At 45.0% G+C, this 22,524-nt stretch overlaps 1 protein-coding gene and 1 long non-coding RNA gene across 5 annotated transcripts in view; one reads left to right on the forward strand and one right to left on the reverse strand.

The window, feature by feature from the left end:
* LMBR1 (limb development membrane protein 1) overlaps positions 1 to 11,924 on the reverse strand; it is a 136,394-nt gene extending 124,470 nt beyond the window's left edge. For all 4 annotated transcript variants that reach the window (XM_019959376.2, XM_070788489.1, XM_019959375.2 and 1 more), the window contains exon 1: positions 11,633 to 11,924. In XM_019959376.2, coding sequence (XP_019814935.2) covers positions 11,633 to 11,698 — 66 coding nt within the window. In that variant the 5' untranslated portion in view covers positions 11,699 to 11,924. The remainder of the gene's footprint in view (positions 1 to 11,632) is intronic.
* Positions 11,925 to 12,024: 100 nt separating this feature from the next.
* LOC109558166 (uncharacterized) lies at positions 12,025 to 22,069 on the forward strand. The gene is made up of 3 exons (XR_002180617.2): positions 12,025 to 12,264; positions 15,619 to 15,769; positions 19,859 to 22,069. It is a non-coding gene; the product is annotated as an uncharacterized lncRNA (long non-coding RNA).
* The last annotated feature ends 455 nt before the right edge of the window (positions 22,070 to 22,524 follow it).

Below are 22,524 nucleotides of genomic sequence, written 5' to 3' on the forward strand. Positions count from 1 at the left end.
TTTGGTTTAACTATATATGTATATGCTTACTGATTTTCTGCCTACTGGATGTGCCAACTACCAACAGAGGGGGTGCTGCAGTCTCCAGCCATGGTAGGTGGATTCACCCGTTTCCTTTGGCAGCTCACTTAGTTTCTGCCTCACATATTGTGATGCTCTGTTGTTACATGCATACACATTAAGGACTTTATGTCCTTTAGGAAAGCTGACCCTTTATCATTATGCATTGCTCCTTTTATTCCTGACAATCTTCCTTGCTCTGAAGTCCACCTTGTCTGAAAGTAACAGCTACTCCAGCTTTCTTGATTAGTTAACACAGTGTATCTTTCTGTATCTCTTTACTTTTAATGTGTGTGTGTGTGTGTGTGTGCGTGCATGCGCGCATGCACGTGTACATGCTCAGTTATATCCAACTCTTTCGACCCCACGGACTCTAGCCCACCAGGCTTCCCTGTCCATGGGATTCTCCAGGCAAGAATATTGGGGTGGGTTGCCATTTCCTCCTCCAAGGGATCTTTCCCACCCAGGGATTGAACCCAAGTCTTTCATTGGTAAATTGATTCCTTACCACCAGCACCACCCAGGATAACACACTTTTAATATATCTGTATCTTTATATTTAGTGTATTTCTTATAGACAACATACACTTGGGGTTTTTAATTCACTCAGACAATCTGTCTTTTAAGTGACTTATTTAGACCATTAAAGTAACCACTGATATTGTTGTTTTAATAGTTATCATAGTTTTAACAATTTTCTATTCATTGACCATGCTGTTTAGATTTTTGACTTTAGTCTTTTTCTGCCATCTCTGGTTTAAACTGAGGATTTTATGCGATTCTATTCTCTTTCTTCTGTTAGCCTAACAGTTATACTTCTTTATAAATATTTTTGTTGGCTGCCCTAGAATTTACAATTAAATACACTATACTGCTTCACAGGTAGTGCAGCTACCTTACAGAGTTTTCCCAATTCCTTCCACCTGTCCCTGTAACATTACTGTCATTCATTTTACTTATCCACAAGCTAATCACTGGATACACTGGTACTATCACTTTCAATAAACTGTTACATGTTGGATCAAAATAAGAAATTTATTTAACTTTAATTTATCCTGAATACTTTTTCTTTTTTTATGTAAATCTGAGTTTCTCACCTAAATAATTTTCCTTCTCTCTTTAGAACTACTTTTAAAATTTCTTGTCAAGCAAGTCCATTAGCAACTACTTACCTCAATATAGCACAGGGAACTATCTTAAATATTTTGTAATAACCTATAATAGGGCTTGCTTTTTCCATGATCCAGGGGATGTTGGCAATTTGATCTCTGGTTCCTCTGCCTTTTCTAAAACCAGCTTGAACATCAGGAAGTTCACGGTTCACATATTGCTGAAGCCTGGCTTGGAGAATTTTGAGCACTACTTTACTAGCGTGTGAGATGAGTGCAATTGTGTGGTAGTTTGAGCATTCTTTGGCATTGCCTTTCTTTGGGATTGGAATGAAAACTGACCTTTTCCAGTCTGAAAGAGATTGGGAATACCAGACCACCTGATCTGCCTCTTGAGAAATTTGTATGCAGGTCAGGAAGCAACAGTTAGAACTGGACATGGAACAACAGACTGGTTCCAAATAGGAAAAGGAGTTCATCAAGGCTGTATATTGTCACCCTGTTTATTTAACTTCTATGCAGAGTACATCATGAGAAACGCTGGACTGGAAGAAACACAAGCTGGAATCAAGATTGCCAGGAGAAATCTCAACAACCTCAGATATGCAGATGACACCACCCTTATGGCAGAAAGTGAAGAGGAACTCAAAAGCCTCTTGATGAAAGTGAAAAGTGGAGAGTAAAAAAGTTGGTTTAAATCTCAACATTCAGAAAATGAAGATCATGGCATCCAGTCCCATCACTTCATGGGAAATAGACGGGGAAACAGTGGAAACAGTGTCAGACTTTATTTTTCTGGGCTCCAAAATCACTGCAGATGGTGATTGCAGCCATGAAATTAAAAGACGCTTACTCCTTGGAAGGAAAGTTATGACCAACCTAGATAGCATATTCAAAAGCAGAGACATTACTTTGCCAACAAAGGTCTGTCTCGTCAAGGCCATGGTTTTTCCTGTGGTCATGTATGGATGTGAGAGTTGGACTGTGAAGAAGGCTGAGCACCGAAGAATTGATGCTTTTGAACTGTGGTGTTGGAGAAGACTCTTGAGAGTCCCTTGGACTGCAAGGAGATCCAACCAGTCCATTCTGAAGGAGATTAGCCCTGGGATTTCTTTGGAAGGACTGATGATAAAGCTGAAACTCCAGTACTTTGGCCACCTCATGTGAAGAGCTGACTCACTGGAAAAGACCCTGATGCTGGGAGGGATTGGGGGCAGGAGGAGAAGGGGACGACAGAGGATGAGATGGCTGGATGGCATCACTGACTCGATGGACGTGAGTCTCAGTGAACTCCAGGAGTTGGTGATGGACAGGGAGGCCTGGCGTGCTGCGATTCATGGGGTTGCAGAGAGTCGGACACGACTGAGCGACTGATCTGATCTGATCTGATCTGATAATAGGGCTTTCCTGGAGGCTCAGGGTTAAGGAATCCCCTGGAGAAATGACAACCCACTCCAATATTCTTGCCTGGGAAATCCCATGGACAGAGGAGACTTGCGGGCTACAATCCATGGGGTCGCAAAAGAGTCGGACATGACTTAGTGACTAAACAACAACCTATAATGGAAAAGAATCAGAAAAAGAAAAGATAGACATAACTGAATTACTTAGCAGTACTAACTGATTGAAACTAATACAAGATTATTGTAACTTTAATGGCATTTTCCCCTGCTTTTTGACTATGAAAATCGTATTTTCATTTTGTACTGGGCCCCAAAACTTAAGTAGCCAGCCCTGGAAAAATTTGAAAACATGGTACTTCCTAGAGGGCAAGTACAGAATATGAAGGAAAAAGTCCTCATCAGCTTGTTCTTTTAAGATCTACACATTAAGTTAGCAAAGCTACATCAGGTTCTCTTAGTAACTAGTAGAACTCTGAAACTGGCTAGCAACTCACAACCAGGTACTCCCAGCTGCTGCTGCTGCTGCTGCTGCTAAGTCGCTTCAGTCGTGTCCGACTCTGTGCGACCCCATAGATGGCAGCCCACCAGGCTCCCCCGTCCCTGAGGTTCTCCAGGCAAGAACACTGGAGTGGGTTGCCATTTCCTTCTCCAATGTATGAAAGTGAAAAGGGAAAGTGAAGTCACTCAGTCATGTCTGACTCTTAGCGACCCCATGGACTGCAGCCTACCAGGCTCCTCCGCTCATGGGATTTTCCTGGCAAGAGTCCTGGAGTGGGGTGCCATCGCCTTCTCCAACTCCCAGCTAGGACTTGATGATTCTCCCATAGAAAATAAACAATTTCAGAAAACATTAACATCAGAGAAGGCCACTCTATGACCATAATGGATAAAGAATAAATAAGATCACTCTGTAGTTATGCCTGAACAAAGACAAAAAATGTGAACTCTGTCCAAATCACAAACATGACTGACCATGCCTCACCCTGGCAAATATGAATGACTTGCATCTTTACCAACTGCAGCATGAGCCTCACTCAAGTCTTTTTTCAGTCTGTGTGCTCAGTTGCTCAGTCGTGTCCAACTTTTTGCTACTCCATGGATTGTAGCCTGCCAGGCTCATCTGTCCATGGAATTTTCCAGGGAAGAATACTGGAGTGGTTTACCATTTCCCATTCCAGGGGCTTTTCCTTCTACACATAATCTATTAAGATATCCAGTCATAGGGCTTCCCTGGTGGCTCAGTAGTAAAGAATCCCCCTACCAAAGCGGGAGACACAGGTTTGATTCCTGATCCAGGAGGATCCCACATGCCTCAGAGCAACTAAGCCTGTGTGTGCCACAACTATTGAGCCCGTGCTCTAGACCCAAGGAACTGCAACTACTGAACCCACACACTGCAGCCACTGAAGCTGTGCGCCCTGAGCCTGTGCTCTGCAACAGGAGAACCGCTGCAACGAGAAGGCCGTGCACCACAACGCGAGAGAAGCCCCCCGTTCCCCAGCTAGAGACAAGGCTTTGCACAAACAGACACCCAGCACAGCCAAAAATAAACAAATAAAGGTTTTAAAAGATTAACCTAATTCTGTACACCTGAGGTCCAAAAGGAAAAGGAAATAAAAAGACAGTAAAAACAAGAAAGGAAATGGATCATTACCACCTCACAGTAGCAGCTAAATGTGACCATTATAGTAATTGACAAGAGAACTCTGAAATATTCATAATATTAAAGATTCATAATACTAAAGTAAGATTATTACATGAGCTTTTTAAAATTAAATACTATACCACATACAAAAAACTAACTCAAAGTGGATCAAAGACCTCAAAAATGTCAGTTAAAACTATACAACTCTTAGAAGAAAACATAAGGGAAAATCTTCACAGCACTGGATTTGGCAATAATTTCTTGGATAGAACACCAAAAATACAGGCAACAATGACAAACAAGTAAATAAATAAACAGGGCTTCACCAAAATTTAAAACTTTAGTCCATCAAAGAATACTATAAATAGAGTAAAAAGGCAACCCACGGAATGGAAGAAAACATTTTCAAATCACAAAGGGATTAATATCCAGAATATATAAAGAACACCTAAATCTTAACAAAATAACCCAATTCAAAAATGGGCAAAGGACTTTAGATAGACATTTCTTCAAAGAAAATATACAAATGTCCAAAAGCACATAAAACATGCTCAACATCACTAACCATCAGGGAAACACGAATCAAAATCCTAACGAAATGCCACTGCACACCTGCCAGGATAACTACTACTTTTTAAAAAAACAGAAAACAACATGTGTTGGTAAAGACACAGAGAAACTGAAACACTGGCATATTACTGCTAGGAATGTAAAATGGTCCAGCCACTGTGGGAAACAGTATGGCAACTCCTCAAAAAATTAAACATGGGATTACGATGAGATCCACAAATTCAAACTCTGGGTATATCCCTAAAAGAATGGAAAGCAAGGCCTGGAACGAGTATTCATGCCCCCATGTTCGTAGCAGCATCATTCACAATAGCCAGGGAAACAACCCGAATGTCCCCTGTAGGATGAACGGACGAGCAAAACAAGGTTATACACACAATGGAATTTTATCCAGCCTTAGAAAGGAAGGAAATTCTGACACATCCCTCAGCATGGATGAAACCTGAAAACATCATGCTAAGTGAAATAAGCCAGACACAAAAGGACAAATATTGTAGGACTCCACTTACATGAGTTACCTGGCATAGTAAAATTCAGAGAGACAGAAAGTAGAACGGTGGTTACCGGGAGCTGGAAGGAGAGAGGAACCAGTTTCTTTCTTTTTTTTTTTTTTACCAGTTTCTGATCAAAGGGAACAGTTTCAGTCTGGAATGACGACAAAGTTCTGGAGATGGCTGGTGGTGATTCACAACAATGCAAAGGTGCTCAGTGTCACTGAACAGCACACTTAAAAACGGTGAACTGTAAGTTGTGTATTTTATCTTTTGGCCAAGCAAAAAAAGTTGAATAATTTACAGAACTGACACCATGGCAGTCAGAGAAGAAAACTAACAGGAATCCAAAGTGGAAAAGAAGTTAAAACTGTCACTGTTTGCAGATGACATGATATTATACATAGAAAATCATAAAGATGCTGCCAGAAAACTGCTGCTGCTGTTGCTGCTGCTGAGTCGCTTCAGTCGTGTCCGACTCTGTGCGACCCCACAGACAGCAGCCCACCAGGCTACCCCGTCCCTGGGATTCTCCAGGCAAGAACACTGGAGTGGGTTGCCATTGCCTTCTCCAATAGAAAACTACCAGAGTTCATCAATGAATTAGTGAAGTTGCAGGATACAAAACTAACCCATTGCTGACCAGGGGATTTTTGAAGAAACTAACGCCTATGGCCAGCAACTTTTCTTTGGGCCAGTCAAAACTTCTGTTATTTCACTAACACTTTGCAGGCTGTTACATTCAACAGTTATACCTGACACACCTGTAAAGTCTTCTGACTTCATGAAATGCTGTCTTTAATCCACAATTCTGTAGAAGCAAAGGCTCATTCTCTGCATTATCATGAATTTCATTTTCACTTTCCGTATCAGAATCAATCACTAAGGTTTTCTGTCTTTTTGTTCATCCAATATTCACATCGTTTGAATCAGAACTAAACTCTGAAGAATGATCATCTTCTGAGGCACAAGTATATATATTGCTTGAACAATCAGAGAAAGTATCTGCATAAAACTCACTGAAAAATTCTTCACTCAAAATTTTGCAGTGTGCCACTTTTGAAAATTTTACGTTTGTAATATAAACACAAGGTTGATTGGAACAAAAACCTAACAAAGCAAAATGTGAATGATAATGACAATCATTAAGTTGTATAATGAACCCTTGATCAATTTTAAGCTCCAGCAACTTTGCACGGTGATGTTAATTGTGCGTGTGTGTGTGAAAGTCACTCATTCATGTCCATCTCTTTGCGACCCCATGGACTATATAGTCCATGGAATTCTCCAGGCCAGAATACTGGGGTGGGTAGCCTTTCCCTTCTCCAATGTTAACTGTTTCACTCTCTAAAAACCTATCAATACATCTCCAGTCAATAATGTTCAGGTAACAAAAGCTATATTACTGTATTTCCAGTTAATACACAGAAATCTCTTGCATTCCTATACAGTAACAACAAAACATAGAAATGAGAATTAAACACTTGGGAATAAACCTTCCCAAGGAGGCAAAACACCTGTACTCTGAAAGCTCTGAGACACTGATGAAAGAAGTCAGAGATGACACAGATGGGAAGATACAGCATGTTCTTACATTGGCAGACTCAGCACTGTCAAAATGACTATTCTACCCAAGGCAATCTACAGATTCAATACAATCCCTATCAAATTACCAATTTCATTTTTCAAAGAACTAAAACAAAAAATTTTTTAATTTGTATGCTAACACAAATGATCCCCAAATAGCCAAAGCATTCCTGAGAAAGGAAAATGGAGCTGGAGCAATCAGACTCCTTGACTTCAAATTATACTACAAAGCTACAGGAATCAAAACAATATGGTACTGGCACAAAAAACAGAACTATAGATCAATGGAATGGGATAGAAGGCCAGGAAATAAATTTATGCATCTATGGTCAGTTAATCTATGACAAAGGAGGCAAGAATCTAAAATAAAGAAAAGACAATCTTTTCAATAAGTGCTGCTGGGAAAACTGGACAGCTACATGTAAAAGAATGAAATCAGAACATTCTCTAACACCATACACAAAATAAACTCAAAACGGATTAAAGAGCTATACATAATAAGGCTGACACTATAAAACTATTAAGAGAAAACATAAGCAGAACACTCTGACATAAATCACAGCAATATCTTTTTGTATCCACCCCCTAGAGTAACAAAAATAAACAAATGAGACTTAAATAAACTTAAAAGCTTTTACACAGCAAAGGAAACCATAAACAAAATGAAAAGACAACCCACAGAATGGGAGAAAATGCCTGCAAATGAAGCAACGGACAAGGGGTTAATCTCCAAAATATACAAAGAACTCATGGAGCTCTGTATCAAAAGAGCAAACAACCCAATCTAAAAATGGGTGTGCTCAGTTGCTCAGTCATGTCTGACTCTTTGCAACCCTATGGACTGTAGCCTGTCAGGCTAATCTGTACGTGGGATTCTCCAGGCAAGAATACTCAAGTGGGTTGCCATTTCCTCCTCCAAAAGATGGGCAGAAGATCTAAACAGACATTTCTCCCAAGAAGACATACAGATGACCAAAAAGCACATTATAAGATGCTCGATATCACTGATTATTAGAGAAATGCACATCAAAACTACATTTAGGCACCACCTCACACTGGTCAGAATGACCCGCACCAGAAAATCTGCAAACAATAAATGCTGGAGAAGGTGCGGAGAAAAGGGAACCCCCCCACAATGTTGGTGGATGTGTAAGCTGGTACGACCACTATGAAGAACAGTATGGAGGTTCCTTAAAAACTAAACATGACAGTAGCATATGACCCAGCAGTCCCATTTCTAGGCATGTATCCGAAGAAAATCAGTTTGAAAAGATACATGACCCCCAGTGTTCATTGCAACACTACTTGCAATAGCAAAGACATGGAAGCAGCCTAGATGTCCATCAACAGGGGAATGAATAAAGAAAATGTGGTACACACATACACTGGACTACTGCTCAGCCATAAAAAGAATGAAATGATGCCACATGCAGCGACATAGATGGACCTAGAGATTAGCACACTAATTGAAGTCAGAAGGAGAAAGAAAAATATATTTCACTTATATGCAGAATCTTAAAAAAAAAGATACAAATGAACTTATTTACAAAACAGAAACAAACTCACAGACTTCAAAAACAAACCTACTTTTAAAAATAAATGGAAAAAGAACTGGTGACAAGTCCTAGAAAAAATCAAGCATTTATACTCACTCTAAATATGAATACTTCAAGGAAGGAAAGCCAAAGACTGGCAATTCACTAAGCTTGGTCACTGTCTGCACTGGTTCTGCAGCAACAGAGTGTATCTACCATCCAAGGGCCCTGGGCCAGGAGAGGTAGGCGTGAGGAGGAGCAGAACTAAGGAATTCTAGAATCGGTGGCAAAACTGAGTTGTTTCTAGGATAGTGGACAAAAAAAATAAAGCTCCTGGCTACTAAAATATGGGTACTTTTCTAAATCCAAATAAAAGAATATCTGATTAATCTAAAATACAGCCAAAATAGACCAATGCACAGAGTTTCAGTTAAATCCCACAAATATACAGTTACTTAATTTGTGATTGGGCCTCCCTGGTGACTCAGATGATAAAGAATCTGCCTGCAACGCAGGAGACCTAGGTTCAGTCCCTGGGTTGGGAAGATCCCCTGGAGAAGAGAATGGCAGCCCGCTGCAGTATTCCTGCCTGGCGAATTCTATGGACAAAGGAGCCCGTCAGTACAGTCCATGGGGTCGAAAACAGTTGGACATGACTGAGTGACTTTCACTTTCAATGTGTGACTAAGGTCATAAATACTGCTGAAGCGATGAGACATCCAAGTGAGAAAAAAAATATATAACTCCTACTTTATAACATACACAAAAAATAAATTCCAGATGAACTGTAGGTTTAAATAGGAGGTAGTTTTTGTTCAGTCGCTAAGTCGTGTTCTACTCTTTGCAACCCCATGATGGGACTGCAGCACGCCAGGCTGCCCTGTCCTTCACTATCTCCCAGAGTTTACTCAAACTCACGTCCCTTGAGTCAGTGATGCCATCCAACCATCTCGTCCTCTGCCGCCCCCTTCTTCTTTTGCTTTAAATTTTTCCCAGCATCAGGGTCCCCTCCAATGAATCAGCTCTTCACATCAGGTGGCCAGATGATAGGAGGAGTAAATCAATAAGGCATTTAGAGAAAAGCGTAAGACAGCATCTTCTTAACCTTGGAGTAACCAAAGATTTTTTTAAACAGGACATAAAAAAATCACTAGTCATAAAAGAAAAAATTCTGATAAAGTGAACTATATTAAAACTAAGAATTTCTGCTCATATCATTAAGTGAAAAGGAATCCACTGAATGAAAAAAAGATTTACTATATAGATACACATATATATACATATATGTGACTAAAGGATCATATACAGAAAACACAAAGAACTCTTGCAATCACTATCAAAAACATAAACAAGTTTAAAAATGGGGAAAAGACCTGAAGACTCTTCACAAAAGATTTCCAAATGGCCAAAAAAAAATATGAAAAGATGCTCAAATTCTTATTATCAGGGAAATGCAAATAAAACCTTTTGTGCAATAAATACTATGACACTCATCAGAATGGTTAATTAAAAAAAAAAAAATGCTAAGTATCTGTACAGATGAGAAGCAAATCACACCTCTTCTACAGTGCCAGTGGGAGTGTAAACTGGTACAACCCACTCTGACAAACTACTTCAAAGTATCTACTAAAGATGAACAAACCCACAACCTATAACCTAGAGGTCCCATGCTTAAGTGCAGACCTAACAAATGTATACACTCATTCGCCAAAAGCCATGTACAAGAACACTGGTAAACAGAACCTGAAAACGATGGAAGCGCCCACCAACAGTAAAATAAAAATAGACTGTGCTAGAGCCACACAACTACAGCATTATGGATGAATTACAACCACGTCCAACAGAGAGGAATTTCACAAATGCCGATGAGTGAAAGAAATCAGACACAGAACAGTGCATACCATAAGGTTCCGTGTATGTAAGTTCAAAACTAAGCTCACCTGTTAAAGCCAGGACAGTGGTTTCTCTTGGTGGAACAGAGAGGAACCAGACAAGGAAAAGGGACGGGCCTCTGGGACGCTGGCCATATTGTTTCTCAGTCTGTGTTCAGGACTACAACAGTGTGTTTAAAGTGCTTCAAGCTGGGCATGGATGATTATGTACTTCTGTTTATTTCAGCTTCAAGTCACACATTTAAACGAAATATGCTGTATCAGAGTCCACCAGTTCAGAACTGATATTTCTTTATTCCAAGGAATGACTTGGCAGAGTGTTCTCAAGTTTCTAGATCACTAACTACACAAACTAGGCAATTCTCAACCAGCGTTTTCCACCTAAACCAAGAGACTGACTGAGTCTGAGAGGAGGAAGTTAGAAGGAGGAGGTAAACACAAATACCCCAAACTTACATGTTTTACATCGTTATGGAAGCACAAATCACACAACCCTAACGCGCTCCAGTGCCAGCAGGGAAGGTGAAACATCAAAGTGGGTTGCTAAGGCCAAGCCTGCTTCCCGACCCCTGGCAGCAGCACAGAAGGACAGGGGACCAACAACGGATGACTCCCTTCAGATGCTGCTTCCAGAGCACAAAGGACTTCTGCTCGGGGCCCTCAATCCCATCCACCTTGGGTCTTCACACCCAAACGCCAGCTTTCGGAAAGGCGTGTGCTAACCAGGACGAGGGTCCTGGCTGGGCTGCGGAGGCTCGCTCCTGGCAGGGCTAGGAGACCAAGCTCGGCCCTTGCCCGGCGTCTGCGAGGGCTGCCCAGGTCCTGCTGGATACCCGACCGCACACTTGCCTACTGTGCCGGGCCACGGGGGGGCGGGCCACGGGGGAGTCAGACCCCGGGGGTGCCGGGCCACGGGGTTGCCAGGCCAAGGGGGAGTAGGGCCACGGGGGGAGCCGGGCCATGGGGGGAGCCGGGCCACGGGGGAGCGGGGCCACGGGGGTGAGGCCACGGAGGGGAGCCGGGCCACGGGGGAGCTGGGCCACGGGGATGCGGGCCACGGCTGCGGGGTGGGCTGCGGGGCCGTCGTCCGCCGCTGGGAGGGTGACCGGCTCAGGACAAGCCCGGGGCGAGCAGGACGCAGGTGGCACCGAGCACTCCCGGGGGCGGACAGGTGATAGCCGGAACCGCGCCGGGATAGGGAGCAGGTTGGCGCGGGGTGGGGGACGGAGCCTGGGAGAGAGGCGCGCCGCCGGGACCCTGAGGGAAGAGGGGAGGGCCGGAGGGGAGGGCAGGTGGGCGGAGGCGGGGAGAGGCCGACGAAGCGGGCGGAGGGCGCTCACCGTGGACTCCCGCACTTGGCTGTGAAAGTGCTGCTCCCGCGCTGACACCTCGTCCTGCCCTTCCATCCTCCTTCATGCCCGCCGCCTTGCCGCCCGCGCGCTCCGCCGCACCATCGCCTACCGGCTCGAGGGGCTGGACGGCCGCCCCGCCGGCCGGGACGGGAATAGGCGGACAGTCGGCCGCTACACGGACGGTGACCACAACCCGGGCTGCTGCCACAGCCGCCGTCTCAACCGCCGCCTGAGGAGAAGCCGCTCGGTCTGCCGAGGGCTGGCGCCTCGCGGGCCGGGGCGGGGCGGGGGGGCGGGGCGTGACGTCAGAGGAAGGCGCCGTGCGTCAGAGGAGCGCGCCGAGGGCCCCTGAGGGGGCGTGAGGCCGGGGGCGGGGCCTAGCGGGTGGGACTTGGGGCCACGCCCCTCGCGGGAGCCGGCAAATTCCAGCTTAGAGCCGGGCGAGGAGCTACCTGTTGGTGTCGGGTCTCGCGTGAGCGCGAGCTAACGCGGGCGGGCGGCGCGCGTGGGACCACCCTGTGTGCCAGCTGCAGTGCGCTCTCCTCACCAGCACCGGCCCGGCCAGTTTCCTGGGCGGTGTCCGCTGGGAGGTCTCCGGCGGGAACCGTCACTCCGCCCAAGTAAGTAAAAGGGTCGGAAAGCCCGGAAACCTGGTTTCACTGGATCTGACCCGCGGTCGGGCTGCCACTGGCCTTGGACCTCTCCACCGGGAAGACGTAGATAGCCCTGTATGTGCGGCCCTTGCCGGATCGGAGGGCGGGGGTGTTCTCGGGCCCCCCAGAGGCCCTCCACCCAGCAGTTAGTTTGCGGACCCGCAAGGGTTCCAAACAGAGGTAAAGTTAAAAAGTTAATCGCTCAGTCGTGTCCGACTCTCTGTGACCCCACGGACTGTAGCCCACCAGGCTCCTCTGTCTATGGGATTCTCCAGGTAACAATATTGGAGTGGGTTGCCATGCCCTTCTCCAGGGGATCTTCCCGACCCAGGGATCGAACCTGGGTCTCCTCATTGCAGGCCGATTCTTTACCATTTGAGCCGCCAGGGAAGCCAATCATCTATAGTCCTGTATGGCAGCTGCAGTCCGCTCCCCTCACCAGCACCAGCCCCGCCAGTTCCCTGGGTGGTGTCAGTCCCCTACAAAAGTTCTCCTCCCAGTGCCCAGTCCCGAAGTCCAACAGAGTTACCCTAGGTGTCCCGCTAACACAATCGGCTGTTACCACTGCTTTGGGGGCTGCCCTGGTGGCTCGGACAGTAAGGAATCGGCCTGCAAAGCAGGAGACCCAGGTTCGATCCCCAGGTTGGGAGGATGCCCTGGAGAAGGGAATGTTTACCCACTCCAGTATTCTGGCCTGGAGAATCCCAAAGAGTCAGACACGACTGAACCACTAACACACAACAACCACTGCTTTTACAGTTGCTTCTGAAGGTCCTGGGCTTGAAACAAACATTCTGTGTCACTGTACTCTACACAATTCTGTAAAGTACACAAAAGCACAGCTACTTGTACGGGAGGCACACGAGGGACAGTGTAAGCCAGACATGTGAACATGTTTGGACATGTGAACACAGGTTCGCTTTTTGAAAGTTCACAACTTGAAGGTTCAGATGTAGGGGCCTTGCTGTAGTTCACCCCCCTTCTGCATTAAATACCTGTTGTTGTTTTGCAATAAAGATGACTTCAAAGGAATATTTCATTTAACTTTTAGATTTGGGGAGTATAAGAAAGCCACTTAAATTACTATTGCCTGTGAGCTTTCATCATCTCTAAGAATTCTTAGGAAATGAGACAGTCTATAGATTGCTTGCAGATTATTTTTATGATGTAAATTTATTTTGAAGTATTTTTTTTGTGATTTTGAATTAAAATTTTTTTCATGATTCCAACTCTTTTTTATGGCCCCTGAAAAGCTTCTAAGGCCTCCAAATACTGTGCATAGAACGCCTCATGCCAGAAAGTGGTGGTGAGGACTTGGAGAGCATGAAACTTGTCCTGAGCCAGTGCTGCTGCTGTCATAGGCGTATAAGAAACCAGGAACTACTTCCAACTAGTTAAACCCTGTGCTCATCTTTATTTTGTATAAGTCTCAGTGCCCTAAAGAACCATGGAAAGACAAAGAACTATCTGTTTTTCTGAACACCCAACTTCTGAGAGCTGAGTTACATACCTGCCTGAAATGACCTGGATAATTTCTGGAGTAACGTCTCCAAAGCAGAGATTAATGATATCCGATTTAAAATGTGTGAGATTTAGACACATATTCCAGAAAGTCAATACATGTGGCATTTCTGATCTTTCAGCACTCCAACCATCTAGACCTTTTAATTTCCTTTTATTCAGCTGTCTGCAGAGGTTCGCTTGCATTTGATCTGAGTTGTTTCCCTGTCTTTGGTACTTAAAACAGTGAGCCCGGGGAGTAGACCTCAAAAATGGCCACAAGCTCTTCCCTCTACTCTCACCCCTTTGCCTTATGGCTTTCCCCTCCTCCTAGCAAGGAGCAGAGTCTGTTTTCCACCCCTTGAATCTGGGTCTGAACATGTGACTTGCCTTGGCCAAAGGAACATCAAAAAATAGGATACTCCTGAGACATGCTTGTGTGTTTGGGCTCGCCCCTTCTGACAGCCCCTGGGCACCCTCCAACTGCCACTGTGCACTATCGTCCCACCCAGTTGGAGGTATCTCTGTCACCCCAGCTGACACTCGCTTTTCTGCATCCCCCTAAAATAGGAAGCCCACACACACAGTTTTTCGCTTCTGCTGGAAGCACTGCAGTGCAGTGTTCTCATTAACTGTAGAACAAAAATCAAACTCCTTCACCAGCACCCAAGACCTTGACTTTGGGACCCCATTCTGCCCTTCCAAGTCCTCCCCACTTCTCTGCCTAAAGAGCCCTTTCCTGCAGCCTGGCTTCCTCCTCTCACCAACCCCCTGGGTCTTCCCATTGCCAGCCCCTAGAACATTCACCACTTCCATGCCCTCTTTCCTCCTCTTCAGATTCAGAGCTATCACTATTTACTGTCCACACTGAGACCTTCCTTCCCCACGAAGTCTTTACGGGGCAGTTCCAGTGTTTACTCACTCATTCATTCAAACACACGAACACACAAGGGAAAGAAGACGGTTTCAGTCCCAGCTCTGGGGGAGCTTAGAGTCCAAGAGAACCGAGGGCACACAGCATTCATCTGACACTTGGCACACACGTCCTTGTGTTTCATCTCAGCATTTCACATATCTGCGTCCACCCACAGTCAGAGTGCAAGCTCTGTGAGGTCTAGAGTATCTCTTCTTGCACTCTGTAAACTTTTGTGTACTTCCTACAAAACTCTTAGAAAAGAAGTGAAAGTCATGTCCAACTCCTTGCAATCCCACGGGCTATACAGTCCATGGAATTCTCTAGGCCAGAATAATACTGGAGTGGGTAGCCATTCCCTTCTCCAGGGGATCTTCCTAACCCAGGGATTGAACCCAGGTCTCCCGCATTGCAGGGGGATTCTTTACCAGCTGAGCCACCAGAGAAGCCCCATATCTATTAGAATGCTTTGACAAACATAGACGCTTCGCAGGTGTTTATTAGCCGATAGGTTGGTTACCGTGAGAAATTTCCCAAAGGCTTCTTCAAACTTCAGTAAGTCTTCAGAGCTACCGATGTAGACAGTTGTATGGTCCTTGCCAGTGTGTTCGCCTGATGACTTATGTGTCCACAGGTGAGAATACTGCTCCTCGCTGTGTACTCTGGTTTCACTATCATGTCGGGTCTTTGAACCTGCCAGGATTTGGGATGGTTTCCTTCATTCCACTACACCGTGCTTTGATTCTAGCTTGATTACAATGAGACCAAATTTCTAAGACGTAAGGACATAGAGACCAATTTTTTTTTTGTCTTTATACCCCATACAAAACCCAGCCAAGCAACGTTCATGCATAACCCGAGTTCCTTCCCGCCTCTGTTAAAGGGCTTCTTTCTTTCCCTTATCCAAGCCCTCACAGTGGAGAGATAAACAAGCAGAAATCTACTAGCAAGCCAGCTGTCTATCCTTAGTGAAAAACACAAACGAACTGTGACACACTCATGAAATGGAATTTTACCTGCATGAAAAATCCTCAGACCACAGCTGCAAGCAACAATCCGGTGAGCCTCTACATCCGTGCTGAACAGGAAAATCTCCCCCAGCTTCCCAGCTCACTTAGAATCAAACACTAAGACCTCTAGGCACCCGGGAACCCACCCTGCCCACCTCTGCAGCCCCCCTACCACGCCCCCATTGCCTCTGTCCAGAACATACTTCCCATGGATCACTACTGTGCCCTCGTCACTTAACATCACAGCGTGAATGTTATCAACACAAACCGACCCAGAGGCTTGCTCACTTCACCTTGTTCTCTTTTCCTCTAAACAGGACTGTTGTTTATGTATGGGCTCATTTTCTGTCCAGTCTAATTTGTTTGGTTCGCTATTTTCCATCGCCAAGCACAGTTCCTGTCAAATACCAGGAGCTCAGTAAATCTTTCTTAGATCAAGAACTAAACGTGTGCATGAGAGAGAAAGAGAGAGGTGACGGGATGAGGGGCGGGGGGGATAAAGAGAGAGAGAGAGATGGGGTGGCAACTAGCTTTTGTGGAATAACCACTACACTCCTGGCTTCTCATGTGCGTTGTGTAACTTAACCATCACGGCAACCCTGTGAAGTAGGCGCTGTTGGCTCTGTTTTACCACTGAAGACCCTGAGAAGAGGGGAAGTGACCTGACCTGTTCACACAGTCCACTTTCGAACCCAGGTCCGTCTGATCACTAACTCCTGTCCTTCCCACAGCACAATTGCCCTTGTGCTGTTGGACTGTTCCTTGGGCTATACAGTCCGTGGGGTCGCAAAGAGTCGGACACGAGTAAGTGACTTTCACTTTCACAATTGCCCCTTGTCATGCAGTAAAACCACAGCCTGAGTTCATTGTGGGTGACACAGAGGAGAACTTCTAGGTGCCTCTGTTGCAGATTCTGCCCTAACCACTCATCTCCCCTCCCCTGAAGTTTTCTCACCCTTACGTGTGCCTGAGTACGTACTGAAACCTACCGGTCCATCCAGGCTCCCTCTGCCCAGAGCTGCAGAGGCGGTATAGGGCTCAGGGCTCTCCAGAGGAAAAGAGCCAAGAGGAGATGCAGAGAGACAGACACGATGGACAGATAGACATACAGATAGACAGAAGGATAGGCAGATGGACAGACAATATAGATAGACTGATAGACACCATGGACAGATAGACAGACGGATAGACAGATGGATAGATGAATAGGCCAAAGGGGTGGCTACATAGATAGATGGACAGATGGCCACAATGTGCTTCCTACTTCTGTTCTCTTATTAAAAGCCAAAGTTTCTTGGGGAAGTGGTTGATTCTAGGGCTGAGGCAAGAAATATACAAGATAAGCCAGGAGCATCTTGTAGTGCCAGAAAAGAAGAAAGTGATCAGGGAGTTCCCTGACAGTCCAACGGCTAAGACTCCATGCTCTCACTGCCAGGGTCCTGGGTTCAATCCCTGGTCGGGGAACTAATCCCACAAGCTGCAGGACACAGCCAAAAACAAGAAACAAATGTTGATCAAAACCCAAATCAATAAAGGTACGGGGGTGTGACAGAGGGACACAGGCACCAACCTGAGAGTTAAAGCAAAAATAATTTGAACATAAAAATAAATAGCAAAGTATTGGGTTAAATCAAAGTATAAAATAAATATTCATGAGTCAGTATTGATACAAAAAAACATTAACTTTGTTAAATTATTCCCCTTGGAGAAGTGGACTTACCTCCCCACCCCTAAGTGTCACTAAATGTATTGACCTGCTTCCAAAAAACAGATAAAAGGAGGAAAAGTCAAGTAACTGCAGAGGAGAAACCTGGGGGTCAGTGTGAGTACCAGGAGCAGTGAGTCATGGTGGCAGCATGCCCCCTTGATGTGGGTAACGAGAATGGCCCTTCACCCATGAGGTCTTCCTCCCCAACACACACCCTCACTCCAACCATGAGAAAAACGTCAGACCAACCCAAACTGACCTGTGTTCTACAAAACACCAGACCAATACACCCCAAAGTCGTCAAGGTCATCAAAAACAAGGTCAGTCTGGGAAAGTGCTTCAGTCCAAGGCTCAGGTTGACAGTGTATCAACACTGGTTCATTGGTGGTGATAAACGCACTGGAGTAAGAGGAGGAAGCAAGGGAACTTGGATATGGGGGACACGGGGACTCACCATCTTTGCAACCTTTCTGTAAATTGAAATTTTAAACTTTATTTTTTTAATAAGGAAGAGAAAGAATACCAGGTAGCTTTTAAAATCTCCAGGAGGATCAGAGAACCAGATTGAAGGAATGATGCCCAGTCAAGCACTGGTCCCTTGAAGATCCCAGTGCACCATTTCTGAGCATGAACATAGCATGTCCACAACTTACTTGACGGCAGTCACTTGATTTTTTAATTTGACCGAGTCATGCAGCGTGTGGGATCTTAATTCTGCAAACAGGAGCCAGACCCATGCCCCCTGCCTTGGAAGCGAAGAATCTTAACCACTGGACTGCCAGGGAAGCCCCCTGACACTGTTATAAGTGCAAGCTCACTCTGCTCCCCGCACAACAAAACCTTAGGAATCTGAGAGACAAGGTGGCCGAGAAGACCTCTAGTCTGTGACATTAGACATTAGTCTGTGTCTCAAAATAGCCATCTCATGGGGGTCTGGTTGCCAGGTTCTTTTATAGATCAGAGGTGAGGGAGGTGAGGAAACAAAAATGTCTTTGTCAGTCACTTGGTTGTATCCAACTCTTTGCAACCCTATGGACTGTAGCCCACAAAGCTCCTCTCTCCATGGGATTCTCTAGGCAAGAATCCTGGAGCGAGTAGCCATTTCCTTCTTCAGGGGATCTTCCCCACCTAGGGATTGAATCCAGGTCTCCTGCATTGCAGATGGATCCCTTACTGTCTGAGTCACCAGGGAAGCCCCAAAAAGGCCATTAATCTTGCAAACATCAACTAGAATGTCAAGCCTCAGGCAGGAGAAGTGTTAACTTCTTCCTTCCTGCCATCCACAGGCGGACAGGGTTCTGAAGGAAGGCACTTTAGTTGAACGGTCAGGCGGGGGGCGGGGTTCTCTGAGGCGGGCCATTATGTATGCTTATAATAGCAACAGCAAGGAAAAGCAGGTCAAAGCAACCGTCCCAACATGGAGGCCGTTGCTGTTGCTCAGTTGTATCTGACTTTTCAGCTCCGTGGACTATACCCCACCAGTTTCCTCTGTCCATGAAGTTCTCCAGCTAAGAATACTGGAGTGGGTTGCCATTCCTTTCTCCAGGGGATCTTCCTGACCCAGGATCAAACCCGTGTCTCCTGCAGTGCAGGTAGATTCCTTACTGTCTGAGCCACCAGGGAGACCCAACGTGGGGACAGACCTGGCCTCTCCCTGCCTTCTAAGACTCTCCTAAGTCACTCCTAAGACCTTTCCTCCCCGGACCCTGGCAAACTGGCAGAGCCTGGGTCATGAGCACACATCTGAGTGGCAAAGGAAGGGAGAGATGTTTTCCCTTTCTTTCACGGGAGGGGTCCCTGCTTCATAGGGAGGGGAAGTCCCCTGACATAGGAAGGGGCTTCGAATACTGTTCAGCCAAAAGGAATTATATGGTCCAAAGACAGAGATCTCTAATGGCCCAGTGTGACCCAAGTATAAAATCTAAATTGTAAAGACATGAATGGACTTCTGAATTTTGGTAGGTGATGACCATCCAGTGGTTTGCTGGAGGCCCCCAGCACTGGTTTGTGGAAGCCAGTGTTTGCTTTTAGGAATTCCGCAGTTATTAAGCACAACATTATTTAAGACTAAATTAGATAAACGTTGTTGTTGTTTAGTCACTCAGTCGTGTCTGACTCTTGTGACCCCATGAACTGTAGCCCACCAGGCTCCTCTGTCCACGGGATTCTCCAGGCAAGAATCCTGCAACGGGTTGCCATGTCCTCCTCCAGGGGATCTTCCAGACCCAGGGATCAAACCTGGGTATTCTGCTTGGCGGGCGAATTCTTTACTGCTGAGGCACCAGGGAAGCCCTATATAAACTTACACTTAATTAATTATATTTCAAAAGGTAAAAGCTACTGAAAACCCATCATGTCCTAATTACTTTATTATACTTTCCTTGAGTCTACTTACATCTTCTTTACATTGACGTGCTGCTCCTTGTGCAGTGACCTCTCACTGGGAGCTGGGATCGGCCGTGCCAGGAGCCAGTGGAAACCAGGAAACTTACACCATGGAAACCAGGAAACGCTGCAGACCAGAGCCTTTCCTGCCCCCTTATCAAACTGGTTATTAGTTACAGCACACCAATGAAGCCAGCAAAGATTTTAGAGCCTAAGATGAAGATTTTCCATATCGTGGGCTGAAGTCAAACAACAGATGGTCAGAGTGGTCATCCTTTCATGGAAACTGAGCGAAACTTGCTGATGGGGATCATCTCAAGTGTCTGGAGCACTGGACCAAGAGGTCTCCTGAGGGAGAATCAGGAAAACAATCCTGCCAGTGCCAGCCCGGCAAAGTCGATCAGGTCCCGAGAACGTGCACGGTGGGGCTGAGAAAGAAAACTACAGCAAAGGAATACTTACAACAAAGATGGGGTCGAGAGGTTCAGACACGTCTCCACAAAGGGAAGCAGTCTGACACCGGCTTTATTTAGCATCTTATATTTATACAGGAGAGCATGAGAAAGACAAGACAGTTAACAATTTTTCTTGGTTGACCTATACATCTTACAAACAGTTACAAGAAATCTTGAGAGCATGGGAATGGCACCCTGTTATTATTTCTTGCACCAGATAACATTTCCCTGCGCTTGAGAAGTTTGCACAGAACTCCAGGTGTCTGCAGTAAATATTCGCCTAATCTCTGGGGTGGCAGGACAGAGAGCTATGTTTGCAAGCAAACCCTCAAGGACTGAGGCAGCTCCCAGAGCTGTGTCCTTCAGACAAAGGACCCCGTTCTCACGGGCAGCTCCCCGCATCTCCCCCTTCTCTTTTTATATAGGCGCACACTTATGTTTTTTTAACCACAGACCATTTCCATAGATGGAAGCCTTTATCATCCATAGATCATCAATCAGTTTTTTAATTAAACAAGGTACAAGAAATAAAACAGTTATGGACTGACCCTCCCAGCCCACCAGTTGGAGAAGGGGAGGGTCGGGAAAATAAGCCCAGTAAGCACTTGAATATTCTTCAGAATGTGCAGTATTAATCTGATTTAAGATAATTAATAAGGTTATCAGGAAGCTTAAAGGCGATATTGAATCGCCCTGTACAGCAACACGATTTTGTGCCTCTCGCATCAATGTCTGAAGTTGTTGTTGAGATGGTAATTCATCATGCTCTTGAATCGCCAATCTCCTCATCTGGTTTACTAGAGATCGTCTCCGCTGTGCGTACCAACCTTTCCGGCAGCCAGCGCGGTGCTTCGGCATCTTGTGGGAAAACACAAACATGTCTTCGTCCCCAAATTATTACAGGATCTGGTCCATACTATTTTCCCACAAGTGGGTCTTTCTAAAAGACTTTAGGTCTTATTGTTTGTGCATCAAAGTTCCAAAATCGCTGTGTTGTTGAATGGCCACTTATATCCAATTGTAAAAAATTTAGAACAAATGAAGCATGGTTTAGAGAATTGGAGGGGGTAATGAGATACAATTCCTCCTTCTTTAGTTTTTGCAATTGATGTGTGAGAGTTTGATGTGCCCATTCAATAATTCCTTGACCTTGAGGATTATAAGGGATACCCGTTTTATGTGAGATAGACAATTGTGTACAAAATAGTTGAAAATTTTTTCCAGTGTATCCTGGACCATTGTCTGTTTTTATGGTCTTAGGGGTTCCCATAACAGCAAAACATTTAATGCAATGAGCTATACAATGTTTGCTAGCTTCTCCAGATCTAGAGAGGCATGTAAAAAGCCGGAGACGGTGTCAATAGTAACATGAACAAATTTTTGTTTACCACATTCAGGAATATGGGTAACATCTATTTGCCATATATCGTTTGGCAACAGTCCTCGGGGATTAACTCCATAATGGGGGACGCTAAAAAATTGAGGACATGTTTGACATTGTTTAACAATCTGTCTGGCAGCTTCTCAAGTAATGTCAAATTGAAGTCTTAAGCTATTGCTGTTTTGATGGTGTAAGCTGTGGGAAGTTTTTGCCATTTGTTCCAAGGAAGGAAATATCATACGTGTAGCTTCGTCAGCCAAAGCATTGCCTCGTGCTAAAGGTCCAGGAAGTCCAGAGTGAGCACGAATATGACCGAAATAGCATTTATTAACTCTGGAGCAAATTAAATGTTGTATATCACGAAAAAGAGTTTGGATAGTAGAATTCAGGGTACCAATAAATGGAACAGTCTAAATAGTGTTTAAGGCTCTTATGATATATTGACTGTCAGAATATAAATTAAATGGAGCAGAGATTTGTAATAGAGCCTGAAAAATGGCAAATAGTTCTACTTCTTGAGCAGATTTATAATTAGTATGCCAGGTGGCAGGATTGTCCTATATAATCAAACTAGCTATTCCATTAGAAGAGCCATCAGTAAATACAGTTAGGGCGTCGGCAAGGGGCTGAGAAACAACGATTTTGGGGAAGAGAAATTGGTGATAATGAGCAAATTGCAAAATTTTATCTGAGGGATAATGATTATCAAGCCATCCACTAAACTTGACAAGCCAAATTGGCATTTTCATAAGCAAGCTGTTTAGCCAACACCATTCCCGCCTGCTCATCCCCTATCATTTTCCCAATTGCCTCAAGCAGGCAGGCAACAAAATCCTGATATGGTTCATCTGGCCCCTGGCGAATTTTAGATAAAT

This window comes from Bos indicus, chromosome 4 (assembly GCF_029378745.1).
Source record: "Bos indicus isolate NIAB-ARS_2022 breed Sahiwal x Tharparkar chromosome 4, NIAB-ARS_B.indTharparkar_mat_pri_1.0, whole genome shotgun sequence".
Classification (NCBI taxonomy): domain Eukaryota; kingdom Metazoa; phylum Chordata; class Mammalia; order Artiodactyla; family Bovidae; genus Bos; species Bos indicus.